Source organism: Apteryx rowi, unplaced genomic scaffold, assembly GCF_003343035.1.
Source record: "Apteryx rowi isolate R43461 unplaced genomic scaffold, aptRow1 scaffold_200, whole genome shotgun sequence".
In the NCBI taxonomy this organism is placed as follows: domain Eukaryota; kingdom Metazoa; phylum Chordata; class Aves; order Apterygiformes; family Apterygidae; genus Apteryx; species Apteryx rowi.
The window spans coordinates 431,273-447,655 of NW_020448309.1; the positions used below are offsets into that span (position 1 = coordinate 431,273).

Below are 16,383 nucleotides of genomic sequence, written 5' to 3' on the forward strand. Positions count from 1 at the left end.
TGGGACTGGTGTGGGTGGTGCTGGTGTAGCTGGTGCAGGAGGATTTGGCTCTCCCTATGGAAAGGATGGTCTTCCAGCTGAGGCTGGTGTTGATGGTGCTAGTATTGGTGGTCTGGGATGTGTTGGGACTCCATATGGAAAGGATGGTCTTCCAGCTGGGACTGCTGTTGATGTTGCTAGTGTTGGTGGTGTGGGAGGTGTTGGGACACCCTATGGAAAAGATGGCCCTCCAGGTGGGGCTGGTGTTGGTGTTGCAGGTGTAGCTGGTGCAGGAGGTTTTGGCTCTCCCTATGGAAAGGATGGTCTTCCAGCTGGGGCTGGTGTTGATGGCGCTAGTGTTGGTGGTCTAGGATGTGTTGGGACTCCCTATGGAAAGGATGGTTTTCCAGCTGGGGCTGGTGTTGGTGGTGTGGGAGGTGTTGGTTCTCCCTATGGAAAGGATGGTCTTCCAGCTGGGGCTGGTGTTGGTGGTGTGGGAGGTGTTGGGACTCCCTATGGAAAGGATGGTCTTCCAGCTGGGACTGGTGTTGGTGGTACTGGTGTAGCTGGTGCAGGAGGATTTGGCTCTCCCTATGGAAAGGATGGTCTTCCAGCTGGGGCTGGTGTTGATGTTGCTAGTGTTGGTGGTGTGGGAGGTGTTGGTTCTCCCTATGGAAAGGACAGCCTCCTAGCTGGGGCTGGTCTTGGTGGTTTGAGAGGTGTTGGTTCTCCCTTCGGAAAGGATGGTCTTCCAGCTGGGGCTGGTGTTGGTGGAGCAGGTGTTGCTGGTGCAAGAGGAATTGGCTCTCCCTATGGAAAAGACAGTCTACCAGCTGGGACTGGTGTTGATGTTGGTAGTATTGGTGGTTTGGGAGATGCTGGGACTCTCTATGGAAAGGATGGTTTCCCATGTGGGACTGGTGTTGATGGTGTGGGAGGATTTGGCTATCCCTTTGGAAAGGATGGTCTTCCAGCTGGGACTGGTGTTGGTGGTCCTGGTGTAGGAGGAATTGGCTCTCCCTACGGAAAAGATGGTCTTCCAGGGGGAATGGCAGCTGGGACAGGTGCCAGTGGTGCAGGTGTAGCTGGTGCAGGGGGAGCTGTATCTTCCTATGGAAAGGGTGGTCTCCTATCTGGGGCTGGTGTTGGTATAGCTGGTACAGTGGCAGCTGTCTCTCCATATGGAAGGGACAGTCTTCCATTGGAAATGAGAGCTGGGCCTGGTGGTGCTAGTGTGGAGGGTGCAGGGGGAGTTGGGTCTTCCTGTGGAAAGGATGGTCTCCCAGCTTGGGCTGGTGTTGGTATAGCTGGTGGTGCAGGAGTACTAGGTGCAGGTGGTGTTGGGACTCCCTATGGAAAGGATGGACTTCCTGTGGGAATAGGAACTGGGGCTGGTGTTGATGGTACAGGCGTTGGTGGTTTGGGAGGTGTTGGTTCTCCCTATGGAAAGGATGGTCTTCCAGCTGGGACTGTTGTTGCTGTTGGTGGTGTTGGTGTTGGTTCTCCTTATGGAAAGGATGGACTTCCTGCGGGAATAGGAACTGGGGCTGGTGTTGATGGTACAGGCATTGGTGGTTTGGGAGGTGTTGCTTCTCCCTATGGAAAGTATGGTCTTTCAGCTGGAACAGGTGTTGGTGGTGCTAGTGCAAGGGGTGTTGGCTCTTCCTATAGAAAAGATGGTCTCTCAGCTCTGGGTGTGGTTGGAGCTGCTCGTTTTCCTTTTGGAGATGAAGAAGGAATGGGATCTTATCACAGCAAGGATGCTATGCTGAGCAGAGCTCAAGGATATTTAGGTGGAACAGGAGGAGCTGCTTTTCCTCATGGCAGATCATCTTCAGAAGGTGGGGGGGTTGTTGGTGCCTCTGCAATACAAGCTGCTGGGTCTCCCTATGGCAAGGAAGGTGTGTCAGCTGGCTCCAGGGCTGGGGCAGGTGGTGTTGGCAGGTTCGGAAGTGATGAAAGAGAGTTGCATTCATTCCGTGGTAGAGAAGGTGTGGTAGGTGCTGTTGGACTTGGTGGTGAATCTGGGCTGGATTCCCATCCTGGCAAATTTTCTATGCGAGATAAAGCTGGAACTGGTGCTCACAGTGATTTCAGAGGATCAGGACGCAGAGGTTCAACTGATGACAGAGATTCACTTTCAGGTCAAGGAAGTGCCAGGGGTGAAGACAGGGATTTAGGACAGTTAGGCTCCTATTATAGGAAGGATTCTTCCTTTGGTGGAGCAGGAAGTAAATCCCATAACAGATCTGCTGATGGGAGGAAGTCAGGTGTTCTTGGTGAAGGTTCACTGGCTTATGATCAGATGTCAGGTCTTGATGGTGGACTTTCTTCAATAAACCGAAGAAAACAGATGCCTGGCCTTGATATTAATGCAAAAGAATACTTGAAGAATACAGACAGTATGGAAAAAAGAAGATGTTTTCCCAAAGATGATTTGAAAGGTATGTCTTAACCGATGATTTTCGTGTTGCTGGTGTTTGCATTTTGATATTCACATTTCTAATCCTGGAGAGAGTTTAACCTTATGGTTAAGACAAGTACAGTTATACAGAGAAATTTGTTTATCCTGAGATCTGTTCCTAATTCTACCACTGATTTGCTGTTTTTCTGTAGACAAGTACCTTCAGATCAAACTACCTTAAAATATCCATTAATTTGGGTAACTCAAATTTTGAGCATGTACCTTGAATGTGGTTTAGATGTGCTCGGAACACTTGCAATTCTACCAGTGACCAATGAGGCTGACCCATACTCCAGAGCTCAGAGAGGACAGGATTTTAATTTAAAAAAAAATTCTTTTCAAAGTCTTTTGCAACTCATTTCCATGTGGTAAAATGAAAGATTATGTAAATTATGTAAAGCAGATATGTGTTCATTCAAATAAATGATTCAGAGCATACATGCAACAAGCTTCAGTTCACAAACATGTTAGTTCCCATTTAGTTTTGAGGAATATGGCTTTATTTCTTTGATTTTGCTGCAGTTTAAAACTTAGCATTTCTCTTTATTTGTTCTAACACCTACTGCAAAGAACTGCATTTTTCAACAGTTCTGGGAACCGCTCTGTGCCCCATTATGTTGAATTAATGGGCACATTAGGCCTAATGTAAAGAGCTCTTGTCTCTTTTAACATGAGAGATTATAAAGTGTTACATATAGGAAAAGGAGAATAATGTGTATGCATCTGTATGACCCTGACCGGTGGCTACAGTATCAAGATGATGACATGAGAAATGGTAGAAATGAGAAACTTTATATATATATAAAAGGAGGATATTAGCCTAAAGGAACTGCTGACCAAGTTAGAAATTTCTGAGGCAACCATAACATAAATACAAATAAAGGTGTAAAATCAGGAAAATTGGGGCCAATGGAGAAAGGGTAAATAGGGGCATACTGTTTATTTGAGAGAGGATGAAGATGTTAAAGGGGAAGAACTTGGGAGGGAAGAAAGGGAATACAAGGGGTAGAGAATAGTATGACTGGGACTGTTTGGTGAGACCACTTGAGCTGCCCTGTATCTGGTCAATGTAGCAAAAAAGAACAATAATGGGAAAGAATAATAAAATAGGACATCCATGTCCTGGAGGAGCCTGTTTTTTTCCCCACTGGCTGTAGATGGAGCCAAGACAATTAGCATAGATTTAAAATAGCAAATCTGTAGATGGATAATCTGATTTGTGATGAATTCACTGTCCATTAGGTTGATGTAAGTGCCGTATTGAATGCAGGCCAGTTGGCATATCCTCCAAAGCAATGAGTTTATGCCAGTTGGCCCATAACATCTTGGTACAAAACCCTGTCATGACTACAGTATATTTTTTAAAAAGCTTTCTCCTCACCTACACGTGCATTTTTGTTTATATATTGCTCTTTGTCAGTCTCTGCTCTTGTGTAACGCAGAGATAGCATCTTTTATACATTTTTTTTCCTGAACCTTCAGCACCACGCTGTCATGTCAATAAACCATTAGTAGATGTCAGAGTCCTGAAAGGGGAGCCAGCTGAGCTGTCTTGCACTGTCAGTAATGATGAAGTGAAAGGAACCTGGTTTAAAGATGGATTAAAGGTAGGTTGTTTTCTTTGATTAGTGGTGCTCTGCTTTCTGGCTTTACCTCTCGTGTAGTGTGTCAAGGTGTCCCTCCCCCTGCCGTTCTCACAGTGGTCTGAGTATGGCCCCAGAAGAATTGCACAGGAGCCTGTTTAGACTAAAATTCCTGATAGAAACCCAGCAAAGTTTCTTCCCTCTTCCTGCTTAAAGGCATTTCCATTCTTGTTGACACCAGGAGGGTTTGTGTTTTCCATCCTTTTTTCATGGGTGGAGATGGGACAGGTCTTTTCCTTTCAATGTGGATGTCTGATGTGTGACAGAAACATGCAAAAAGCAAGGGTGAATCTTCAGAGGATCTTCAGTTTGAGGACATGATCCTCAGAAAYGCATAACAGCAAGAATACTTCTTCAGATCAGTGCATAAGGTCAACCATATATATCATATTCCATGGACTCTGGAATCCAGAGGATACTGTAGGAGTTCAGAGGTGTCATGCTCAAGCATGGGCCAAAGTTAGCATTAAGAATAGAAAGAGAGAGCTTGCAGATATTATTCCTAATATTTTAGGATTGTAGCTCAAGGTAAATCTCCCATTTACTTTAATGGACTTTGAATCAAGGCTCTATGGGGAATATGTTGGTGCATTAGTGCTTATATGCAGTGTTACCAGGTAAATAATCCCAGAATATTATTGCTATTGAACAATTTGGACCATAGCAGGATGTTTCTTGTGCATTAATAACGCGTTATGGTGGAGGAATGTTGTAAGCACAGCTGAGGTTTCCTAAAAGGTGCTGTTCTCTGGGAATTGCTCTGTTTTCAGTGCTTGTTGCTATTGTGAGAAGACTGGCTCCGGCACAGCTATTGGTTACAGTTGCTTCAAACACACAGAGCATTCCTGGAACTTTTAAATTATATTTCAAATTTATTTGTCAATTTTCCTTTGAGGAGTTAGGTCATATGTCTAAGATTTCTGTCTTATTAAAGTTTGGATTGTTGGTTGGGTTTTTTTTTTGTTTTTTGTTTTTTTTAAGACTAGGTCTCTGTGCTTTGCTTTGTAGTTAAAAAGCATGGATGGAGTCCTTTTTGAAAAGGAAGGCTCAGTCCACAAACTGATTATTAACAAAGTAGAAGATATTCATGCTGGAAAATATAAGTTTGAAGCTGCAGAAATAAAAACTGAAGCTTCTATTTTTGTTGAAGGTGAGTCTGTTCAAACTACTCCCATTCTTTAATGCAGCGTGCTAGCCTTGATGTGCTTGAAATGTAATACATTTTCTATGAGTTCTATAGTTCGTCATCAAGACAGCTTTATAATAAAGAATCTACAAAGATATGGGAGATGTTTTTGATATAGATTGGTGCATTTTGTAATTCCAAATTTAATCAGGGAGTCTTCCTGAATAGCTCCTATCATTAACTCCAAGGTTTTGGCATGCACATAACACTTCATCAAACCAGTTTCTTCATTCTTGTGTGTGTTTAGTGTACTGCCTCTGAGATTACGCATTCAGGACAAAATTTGCTCCAGCGACAAGCACAGTATGATACCATAAATACTTTGTGACAATTTTCCTGTAGCAAAGTGCATGTGCACTCTGCATGCAGCTGAAGGAGAAGATTCAAATGTTGTGAGCCTCTAAGCATCACCGGCATCATCATGAACAGCACTGATTCAGTTTGCACAAGCCCCAAAGAGCCAGATTAAATATTGTTTGCAATATACAGCAACCATGAATACAGAGAAGTCCTTCCCTCCAAGGTGAGCTTTATACTCTTTTGAATTGCAGTTATTAATAACCTTGTATTGTCTGCTTAGATCCTCCTCAGGTTGACAAAGTTCTCCTCAAAAACCTAACAAATGTTCCTACTGTGGCCAAGGCTGGGCAGAAAATAAAGATAAAGATCCCTTTTGAGGGCCAGCTACCAATCAGAGCAACATGGCTAAAGGACAGAATGGAGCTAGTAGATGACACAAGGATTCGTGTTGATAAAGCAGATACCTTTACCATGTTGTCCATCTCCAGCAGTGAGAGAAAGGACTGTGGGGATTACAAAGTGAGGCTGAAGAATGACCATGGAGTCCTGGAGATCAACCTAAAGCTTGTGGTAATAGGTGAGAACTCTGTAACATCCACTGTGGCTTTCACTGTAAAGCTCAGGCAGGGGAGCCTGAGTAGCACTGGTGACAATCTTATTTAGGGCTACAATGTATTTCAAGATGAATAAGGCTTTTATGAATGCTGCTCATAGGAACATCTATTCTTACCTCTCTTCTGAAGTACCCAGCTAGAAATATATATAATTCCTAGAACTGCAGAATTTCTTGAACTTGCATTGACTTTGGTAAGGTCAAAGGGGTATGTTTACAATAAGGGATTCTGACTGTGCCCGCACTTCAAGTTACTACAAAATCATCTCATATGCCATGAGCACATGCAAAGAAGACCCAGGCACATCAGCTGGCAGGCAGCCATGGCAGTCCAGGACTGTGGTACTAACTGTGGGGCATACTGCCTGCAAACTGGTATGGTCCATGTCACTTGGCATGGCTGGGCCTTGTTAGGTGCAGACTACAGGCATATTTAAAAACAGATTATCCAGGCCAAGTTCAGTCCTACCGTAAAAGTCTGCTGTTTTTGTCCAGAAAAGATGTTCATCCTTATCTGGGAGCTGACTTGATACAGTGCTCATGGSAGTAATCAACCCGAGGAGCAAGGGCCTGGCTTCTTACCCCTTATCAAAACTTAGGAGAAGAGTGGATGTTGGAAGAGGCAATTCAAGTCCCTGTACCTCATTTTGCAATTATGCATATATTCTAGCTGGAACCAACTCTCCCAGCTGGTGAGCAAGAAACAATGATTGCTCCAAACCCAAGAACATGTCTGAATCTAGAGCCAACTTGCAGTTGTTGTGTTCCTCTTTTCAGACAAGCCACAGCAACCCACAGGACCCATCAGAGTTGTAGAAAGCTCCCCAGGTGACATCACCATTCATTGGAAGCCCCCAAAGGATGATGGGGGCAAACCAGTGCAAAGCTATATTGTCGAGAGGCAGCAAGCAGGCAAGCAAGACTGGGTGACTTTGGGAGAAACCCCCAAAAGCTGTACCACTTTCACCACCAACAAAGTAGAACAAGACATGAGCTACTACTTCAGGGTGCGAGCTGTGAATGCAGAGGGAACCAGTGATGCACTGGAATCAGATGAGGTGAAGGCTGTCTGTAAAGGTAAGGAAGAACTTTTTAAAATTATATTCTTACGACCATGTGGGAAATTCATTATTAAAGCTGATATCAAGGAGAATTCACTGCATTTTGGATGTTGCTACAGATCTGAATCTGCATTCTGGCTGAACAAACCTGTGAAGATTTCGCATCAAGACTAGGAGCTTCTTGTAGGCTTTGATGGTACTGAGTGAGACAGTGTTAAATTTTCAGTTTTGTTCCAATCTGAATTCTAAAACAAGTTAATGGGGGAAATGCAATGCGCATCAAGACCAGAAAAACTTCTTCCTTGGATGACTACAAAGAACACATGCAAGGCCTTTTCTTAACTCCACAGGCAAGAGAGTCTCTCAGTGCCTGCAGCACTTTTTAGTATGATCACTTCATACCCCTGATTTCCAAATAAGCAATTCTATTCTTTGAGTCTGCCAATGAATTAAAATATTAGAACGGTTTTATCACAAGCATGAACATAGTACTAGTGAGAGAGCAATACTCTATTTCTCATTTTCTTCTATCTGCGTTTTCATTCATACAATTACAGGCCATCCTTTGCAAAGATAAATTCTTCTGCTAATTTTTCATTGTTGTGCCTTTCAGTAGTGTTGCTATATTTTGAGGGCTCTAGCAGGGGAACTAGAAAATCCATCCTGATCCCAATTTCTAACATTAAAAGCAAGATTAACACTGACCTTTCCTATGGTGTAAGAATGTACACGCTTCTCTCTGTAGGCTGACAGTGTAATTCTTGGTGGTGATGACAGCAGGTCATTCATGAAAGCAACTTTAGGAAAGGAGGTCTATGCTCCTGGATCCTGTTTGTGTGGGAAATAGGATATACAATGATATGTTTTCATTCAGGTCTTCAAAACATATCCATATGAATACAGTGAGGAAGCTGAAGGAAGAAATTACTTGGAGCAGTTCCTTGCCTTGCAAAGAAAAAAATGCTTGCTAATAATAAAATTCTAATCTCCTTCTAGCTTCACCTGGTCCCCCAGATCCCCCTGAGATCATCAGTGCCAGCAAAGGAACCATCACAATATCCTGGAAAGCACCTCGTAAAACTGGCAGTTCCCGAATTGTGGGGTACATTGTTCAAAAACGCGAGAAGGGTACCAATACCTGGGTGCCAGTCACCAATGTGCCTGTAGCAGGTAGGTAGCTTAAACCCTGGAACAGGCTGGAAAATGTCAAAAAGACAAAAGGTTCAGCCAGCTTAGAAGGTAATACGCTGATCTTTGATGTGAAGTTGCTGTCTTCTCACCCCTTGTTTCCTGCTTAGGTTTTTATACCTTTTCACATCAGTGTTTTTCCTCTTAAATTCTTGAGCTGCTAACTGTCCCCATCTCAACCATGTTTACCCCGTCTGAAGTTTTACCTTCTTACCTAGTCTACACTCTTTCTCACAGCTAAGCAATTTTTTCAGAAGTCTAAGCCAAGGTTGCACAGCTGCATCAAAGCAAAGCCAGTCCTTGATTCATAGACAGTTGAATGCCTGGGAGGAGGGTTATGATCTCTTATTGCTCTCAGGAGAGGTCTTATCTAGATGGTGTGTAAGTGTATGGCTAGGGAAGAGTGCAGAGAAGGTCACTGCTGCATCTTGGGACATAGCTCCTCTATGGATAAACTGACATCTTCAGTTTCTAGAACTAAAATCTTCACTTCACACATAGAAATGCTGTCCTTAATCCTAGTGCTGGAAACGTGGCAGACAGGAATTTATAAATGCAAGGGACATAAAGAAACCCAAGTGATGTGTATGTGCTCCAAAATGTGTTTTGACTATAGCTGTTAATTATCTGTCAGGTGCAGGCTAGGACTTCCTATCTGGTATAGAAGAGTTTAGGATTATCCCATGAGGAAAAGCAGTATTTTTCCTTTCTCTGACTTAATCGCTCTCAGATGGCGTCTGATCTGAAAGGGAATACAATGAACACATCCCAGAAGTACCTATGCGCTAGAACAGGGAAGGGCAGAGGAAAGTGTGACAGCATTTATACATAGCTCCTGAGAATTATTCAGTGTGCTGTTCTACATGGCATAAAGTCCAACATCATTGTGTCACCGTTTACTGCTTGGGGAACTGCTCACCTGAGCCAACACGCTCCTTTTCTTCCTGCAGACAGGAAATTGAAAATGACCAATCTCAAGATGGGGCTGCAGTATGAATTTCGTGTGGCAGCAGTCAATGCTGCTGGTGTAGGAGAGGCCAGTGCACCATCACAGCCTGTCTTTGCTCAGGATTCCACAAGTAAGTGAACTGCCCCCATCTGTCTGGCTTGGGGATGCTTAAAGCAGGATGTAGACTGGGGGAGTTTGTGGAGAAGCAATGTTTTAAAATGGTTTTTAAAATATGTGAAGGCAAAAATGAAATAATTGGAGACCTGTTTCATGGCTGAGAATCCACTGTCTGCATGAGAAAGGAATGGAAGGATTTTCTGTGTGATGAGTAAGTCAAGGTGTGGCAGACTTCCTGTGCAGGAGCAATGTGCAGTGTGGGAGCAACAGGCAGTGTGAAGAGGTACTTAGGATGAGTCACAGAGCACTACAAGAGTGTTGCAGACTGTGCTGCACTATAGGTGGGAGCAGGAGCCTCGATCCAGCTCTGAAGAACTGGGACAAACTGGAAGCAAAATAGCAGGGTGGATATCCAGTGCGCTGCAAGAATGTTGAGAATCTCAGGAAGTGACTGAAAAGGGGGTACAGAAGTCTTAAAAAAACAGATGAAATAAAATTTCTCATTTCAGAACCTCCAGGTCAAGTGAGGGACCTTAGAGTGGCCAGCAGTGACAGCACTAGCATCACCCTGACATGGAGAAAACCTGAGCCAAAAGGCGGGGTTGATGTGAAAGGCTATGAGGTAGAGATGCGATCTTATGACAACCTCAAATGGACCAAATGCAGTGCTCTTCCTATAAAGGCAACCACGTACACAGTTAAAGGCCTGCAAACCAAAGAGTTGTACTTCCTACGTGTGAGAGCCCTCAATGACAGTGGCCTAGGAGAAGCTGCAGAGCTTGAAACTTTCATTGAAGCTGCTCTTCCTGTTGGTAAGTCAAAGTGGGCTGCTTTCAAAATGAACTAGGTCCTTCTATAGGTAACAGGACACAGACGACTTTGCTGGAAATTTGGACTGTGGTATTTTAGTCTGTGGGTCACTGTGACAAGAGCTTCTTTTAAGTCCCAGGCGGTAGCAGAAGGACAAGTACGACGTTGCTCCTTTCGAGTATGCTCTTGTTTTGTTACTTCATCAGGAAAATCTGAAGATTCAACTGACAATAAATGTACAATGCACAGGGTGGTAAGCTCATGTTAGAGACTCATTACGATACAAGAACCCCAAATATTTTTCCACAGATTTACATTTTGCCTCTCACACAGAGCGCCTTCACTGTTAGGTGAAATGAATCCCACAGTCTGCAGTCCTATCACTTTATAACTTTTCAAAAGTTGAGAAAATTTGTAACATATAAAATAGTCACTTATAAGGTGGGTTTTTTTTCTTTCTGTTCTTCAGCTTTTCCAAAAGATCAGATTTGAAATGTTATTGAATGGAAACAAGAAAAAGAAGCAAAATGTGTAATTAAAAAAATAAAAAGTTAAATACAATAGTATATTATATTGGTGAAAAGAAAAAAGAATATTAAAAAAGAATATTATATGAAAAGTATTTTTAGTAAACTCAGGCCTGTTTTCTGAGGATGTCATCTGGGGTTTTCAGTGTTCATAGCTTGCTATTTCGCTAGGTCACGTGAAAATCTCAAATACACAAAGAACTTTTGAAATGGTCAAAAAATACTCTTAGTTCAGCTGTTCTCATGACTATATCTTTCATAAGCATCTATTGCAGTTTCCTTTTCCATAAATATCATTTTATGTAGAATATCATCCATGCGACAGGGTAAAGTGTGTCAAAGAGCCTCTTTATCCATGATTGAGATGTCGTGACATCATGTGAAAATATTTTTACATCAGTACCCTTGTTTAGTTGTAGTGGTAAATAAATAATAGTAAAATTTAAAAGCTGTAATGGTTAGCAAGGAGCTCTGGTGCTGAATCAAGGAGCTCTTTTTCAACAATACCACTATGATTTTATCAATAGCCCACAAGCGAGCTGTTGGAAAGACTTTAGGAGTATCAGACACATGCATATGAGTTTGTCTGTCAATAACTTTGTCATAGCATATAACCTTTGATTGTAATCACTGTCTTTTCTAGTTCCTCCCAGGTTTCTAATAGATGACAGGGTGAAAAGCTTCCTGATTATAAAAGCAGGCAATACCATCCGAGTGCCAATTCCCTTTGAAGTAAGTTTTCAAATGGTTTCATAAGAAATCCCCATGTGTTTTTATGCTGTAGCCAGTAGCAGACATGTAAACTGAGCTATTTTTTCTTGGTGTGGAATTTTTACAAGATCCTGGGCAAATCCTTTAAGCTGCTTTTACTTTGTAAACTTTCTGCACAAGGAAAACAACAACAATTCATATGTCACTTTTGGTATTAGTGGGTTATGAGATTATGGTCATTCATTAATCTCTGCAAACAAGGCACTTTGATATGGTTGGATGAACAGTACTCAATATTATCATCATCTGCTACTAAACTTGCATGCTTAGATTCATCAGCTGATTTCCCCCGACTCCCTTGGAAGACCCAAAGGTAGGATTTCTAACAACATCCTGCTGACTGTATTCAACTTACTAAACAGCAGTACTTTACTTGTATTACCTAAGAAAGGGGTTTGCGCTGGTAGAAATGCTATGTGCTTTGACCTAAGCTTGGAGCAATACAGGTAAGGCCTAGGATATCAGGAAGAGGTTGATGAAGGAAAAGTGTGCATATTTGCTGGCCTTCCTTTAGCTCAGGTGCTATCTTGGGGAATAAAGACCAAAGATGGCACAATAGAAAGATATCCTACAGAGGATCCTTTTACTTTCCAAAACCAGCAGATATTTTAAAAAGTACAAAATAGTAACTACTGTTACCATCTGTTTTTCTTGATCCAGCACACCTTGTTTGACATAGTTATACCTGAGCATCTTAGTACAACAAAAGAAAGAAAGAAAGAAAGAAAGAAAAAAGTTACAAAGAAACTAAAGTTTCTTTATAGGATTTAAAAGTTAAAGAAACAAAACAAAAGTTAAAGAAACAAAAGTTAAAATTAGAGAAACAAAATAGAACTTTGCAGAGTTATCTGAACTAGCTCTGAAGGGGGTTGCTCAGGCACTGGAAACAGGTTATCATCATTATTATCATAATCTTCCATTTGGATCTAATTTGTTTAGATCCAGCTCAGGTGTTTCTACATGTCAATGGATTGTGTCATGTAGATATACATTTGGGAGAAGATGACAATGTTAAAGGTGTAAAGACATAAACTGGAGACAAAACAGGTGGGCTGTAACCTGTGTTGCTCTTTGTAGGCATCTCCAGATCCGGTAGTGACCTGGTTAAAGGACGGGCTTCCTCTACCAAAAAGGGCCACAATAAACACTGAACATGGTACCACCCAACTGCTGATCGAAGCAGCTGAGTTCTCTGACAGTGGCACCTACACTGTTGAGCTCCAGAATGGGTCAGGGAATAAAGAAACATTCAGCTTCCAAGTTCAAGTTACAGGTAACTCAGTACTATCTATACGTGCAGATTTAGGGATGAGTAGGCAGTAGGCGAGGAGCTGAGCTGAGCACAGTGAGCTCTGATTCAGTTAAGCAGTGCAGGCACAGGGAGAACTAAGGAATACAGTTTTCCATGAGATTCAGTCCACCCACTTTGTGGTATCACTTGACCATATCTGCGGGACAGAGCAGTCTACTGATTTAAATTACACCTCCTTACCAGAATGAGTCTGCTTATATACACAAGGTTATGAAGCTAGATAGTGCAAACCACAGGAGAGCAGCTCATGCTCTTTGTAACAGCCTAGCATTAACTAGTCAGTAAAAAGCTGTAGTACCTTTATTTAGTCGTAGCCATAACAACTCTGTAAGCTGTCTCACTAAGCTGAGAAAGTATAGCTGTATCAGCCATCATCTTCTACCTCTATTCATAAGAAGGAGAAGAGGCCCAGCACTGCTGGTATAATGCAGGAGAAGTTCATGTGCATCTGAAGGAGGAAGATTCAAATTTTGTCCCTTCCAATGACCAGGATGTTTACTCAGCTGCTAGACTTGGAATATCTGATGGCCTCGAAGGTTTTAGTGTTCCCTACTGTGCCACTTTCCCTACATCTTTGGTATTTTTGCCTTCATCTGACAGATATCCCACAGTCCCCTGGACCTATTGAATTAGAAGAGAATGTGCCAAATACAGTGACAGTGACCTGGAAGCCATCAGCGTCTGAGAAATGGGAAAGTAATCTCTACTACACGGTCCTGAAATGTGAATCACAGAAAGGCTTGTGGCACGTGGTGGGTGACCTGATCTACACCAACAAGTTCACATTCACCAAACTTATCCCAGGCCGGGACTACTACTTTAGGGTTGTGGCAAAAAATTACTTGGGAGCCAGTGGTCCATCTGAAACTGTGCAGCCTTGGAGACTTCGAAAAGAAAAGGGTAAAACGGCTTTTACAAATAGCTATCAATGTACCCATGTTGTCATGCTTTGTTCCTTCTAATTAATTATTTTAATGTTTCTAGTACAGCCTTCTGAAATAGGTCTCTCCTCCTGTGAACATTTAGTTGCCCAGAATGAGAGTGCATAGAGATACCTAAGAAATTCCTGTTTGGCAAGGAAGGCTTGTCCTCTCTGCACAGACGTTGTTGCAAGTCAGATATTATTCGTTTATTTCCAGGAGTTATGTCACACACAATTGATCACAGAATGAATTCCCAGCAAAATCTGAGGCTTAAGGTTTGCAGAAACCAAAGTTTCTGACTTAAAGGTTAAAATTTGGTCAATTTGAGAATAAACCACAAATTACAATTCACAGGCGCATGGCATGTTGGGCAAATTGTAATGTAGAATGCCGTTGTTAAAAGTCACAGTTGAAAATCAATCCTTTGCTCTGACTTCTATCCCCACAGAACAGTATCTGAGTTTATGTTTGTATGTTGCTGGGTTTTTATTTTTTTGTTTGTTTTTATTTAACAGCTGAATTTCAAGTCAAACAACCAGAATACAGGGGAGTTAATCAAACTCAACCCCCGAGATTCCTCGTCCAGTTGAAGCCTCATGTGGTGACCACTGGGACTGAGTGTCATATGAGCTGTGCAGTTGCAGGCCATCCACCACCGAAGATCACATGGTATAAGGATGGCAGGGACGTCTCCAAGGATCCTACTTATTTGTGCACAAATGTCTTTGGTGTCTGCTCCCTGATGATCCTAGATGTTGCAAAAAATGATGAAGGAGAATACATGGTAGAGGCCACCAATAAACTGGGCCGTGCATTCAGCAAAGCCTTCCTCACCATTAAAGGTAAGAATCTTTAATGCCTGTAATTCATCATGTGACGTTAAGATTTGTCATTGCTGCCAAGACACCTTAAAATGGTTGCCATAGGGCTTTAGTGACAGAAAGTATCTCCTGTGAGGCAGAGTGCATTTGGACTGCTTTACTGAATTTTAAATTAATCTATTAGTGATCAAGTGTGAAAGACAGAAATGGAAATTAAAAGGCAGATCTGAAAAAAGACTTGATTTCTACATGAGCCCAGAGGTTTTGGTTCACCTTGAGCTAATCTTTTGGAAAGAAATATCCCATTTTCATTTAATAAGATATCTAATTTAGATTTTTCTACAGGGCAGGAATGGTAGGGTAAAAGACTTGTGTGATAGCAAGATTAGGTGAAGTGGTGAGGAAAAAGCTGGTGTTAGGTAACTAAGGGCAATGAGAAGAGAGGAAGGAGGGATATGAGATAAGTGTAAAAAAGGGTCATTGGAAATCCTGGCATGAATAGAAAATCAGTGTAGTTGAGGATGGATGGATTGTGGATATACTTACGGATAAACATCGCTGACGGTTTTACTCAGCTCCTCATGAAATATCCTTAACTTTGAGTCAAATACTCTCCCTTTAATGCAATTTGGCACACCTCAGTGGGATTATGTGAGTGGAAAAATGAGCAGAGCAATTATGAGTGGTCAATTAAATCCCTGTAATCCTTTTTCATGCGTTGTTTTTTTCTGCCCTGTAACATTTCAGGTTCTCCTTCCAGCACACCTTTCAGACTGTCTCCCTCATTACAATATTGAGCTGCTTCTCTCTTCCTCTTATTTTCAGACTCCTCCCTGTAGCATGATCTTCCTGAAAATATCTCTGCGCTCCTATGAAAACAAGAAAGTTTTCATTGAGAACTAGCTCTGTATGAAAGCTATGTATCTATCTTCAGATGTGCATGATAGTCTGAGTGTTTTATTTTTCTGATCCAGTAGTTGTATTTTGAGCCTGGTGCTGCACTGTAGTCAAAATGGAAAAAAAGCTTTCAGGGAATTGTGTCTTTTCATAATGATCATGGTTTTTCACTATGACTTTTAAAATACATGAGAAGCTTCAAGAACACAGAAGATGAGAGGAAAAAGGATGTGGCCAAAATGAAACTTTCCATGGAGATCACATGTGTGAGAGACCATTCTGTCATACCACCCAGCTGTTGTCAGGCTGTCACAAGAACATTTCTTGACACTGTACTCTATGAAGCTGACCTTTTGGCTTATGGATTTCTGATCTGCAGCAATCATTTTAGATTCCATGTAATCCTTGGCAAGTTTCCTAATTCTGCTAGAAACCATTCTGCATGTATTTCGCTACCAGTTAGCAGCTAAGCATATTGTTTGCTTTAACGCCAAAGTTGAAAAGAGTATCTGTCTGCATTTTAAATACTGTCAGTTAGCTTTACCTGAGCATGAGAAATATTCTCAGGCTAGGCTAACATAGCAAAGCACTACTGGCAGAGAAAACGCATTGAAAGGAGTGAACGGAAATCTAGAACCAGTTGTATTTGTGTGGGCAGATCAGTGCTGTACTTTAAGAAACTACTATAGCAAGTGCTATAGAAAAGGATATAGAGGTCTTAAACTATCACATTAGTATCATCTTTGAAATGTAATTGCCCCTACCTCATGACATCCCTGGAATATTTTTGCATAATGGAAGAAGAGGTTAAAAATCTTTCAT

At 41.9% G+C, this 16,383-nt stretch overlaps 1 protein-coding gene across 1 annotated transcript in view; it reads left to right on the forward strand.

Moving 5' to 3' along the window:
• IGFN1 (immunoglobulin-like and fibronectin type III domain containing 1) overlaps nt 1–15,689 on the forward strand; it is a 33,756-nt gene extending 18,067 nt beyond the window's left edge. The window contains exons 13-30 of the mRNA XM_026063792.1: nt 4–341; nt 390–623; nt 672–890; nt 954–1,141; nt 1,220–1,478; nt 1,818–2,423; nt 3,926–4,050; nt 5,095–5,236; nt 5,853–6,149; nt 6,963–7,262; nt 8,243–8,416; nt 9,385–9,513; nt 10,010–10,312; nt 11,481–11,569; nt 12,686–12,881; nt 13,521–13,820; nt 14,359–14,685; nt 15,490–15,689. Coding sequence (XP_025919577.1) covers nt 4–341; nt 390–623; nt 672–890; nt 954–1,141; nt 1,220–1,478; nt 1,818–2,423; nt 3,926–4,050; nt 5,095–5,236; nt 5,853–6,149; nt 6,963–7,262; nt 8,243–8,416; nt 9,385–9,513; nt 10,010–10,312; nt 11,481–11,569; nt 12,686–12,881; nt 13,521–13,820; nt 14,359–14,685; nt 15,490–15,503 — 4,240 coding nt within the window. The 3' untranslated portion in view covers nt 15,504–15,689. The remainder of the gene's footprint in view (nt 1–3; nt 342–389; nt 624–671; nt 891–953; nt 1,142–1,219; nt 1,479–1,817; nt 2,424–3,925; nt 4,051–5,094; nt 5,237–5,852; nt 6,150–6,962; nt 7,263–8,242; nt 8,417–9,384; nt 9,514–10,009; nt 10,313–11,480; nt 11,570–12,685; nt 12,882–13,520; nt 13,821–14,358; nt 14,686–15,489) is intronic.
• Nucleotides 15,690–16,383: the final 694 nt, after the last annotated feature.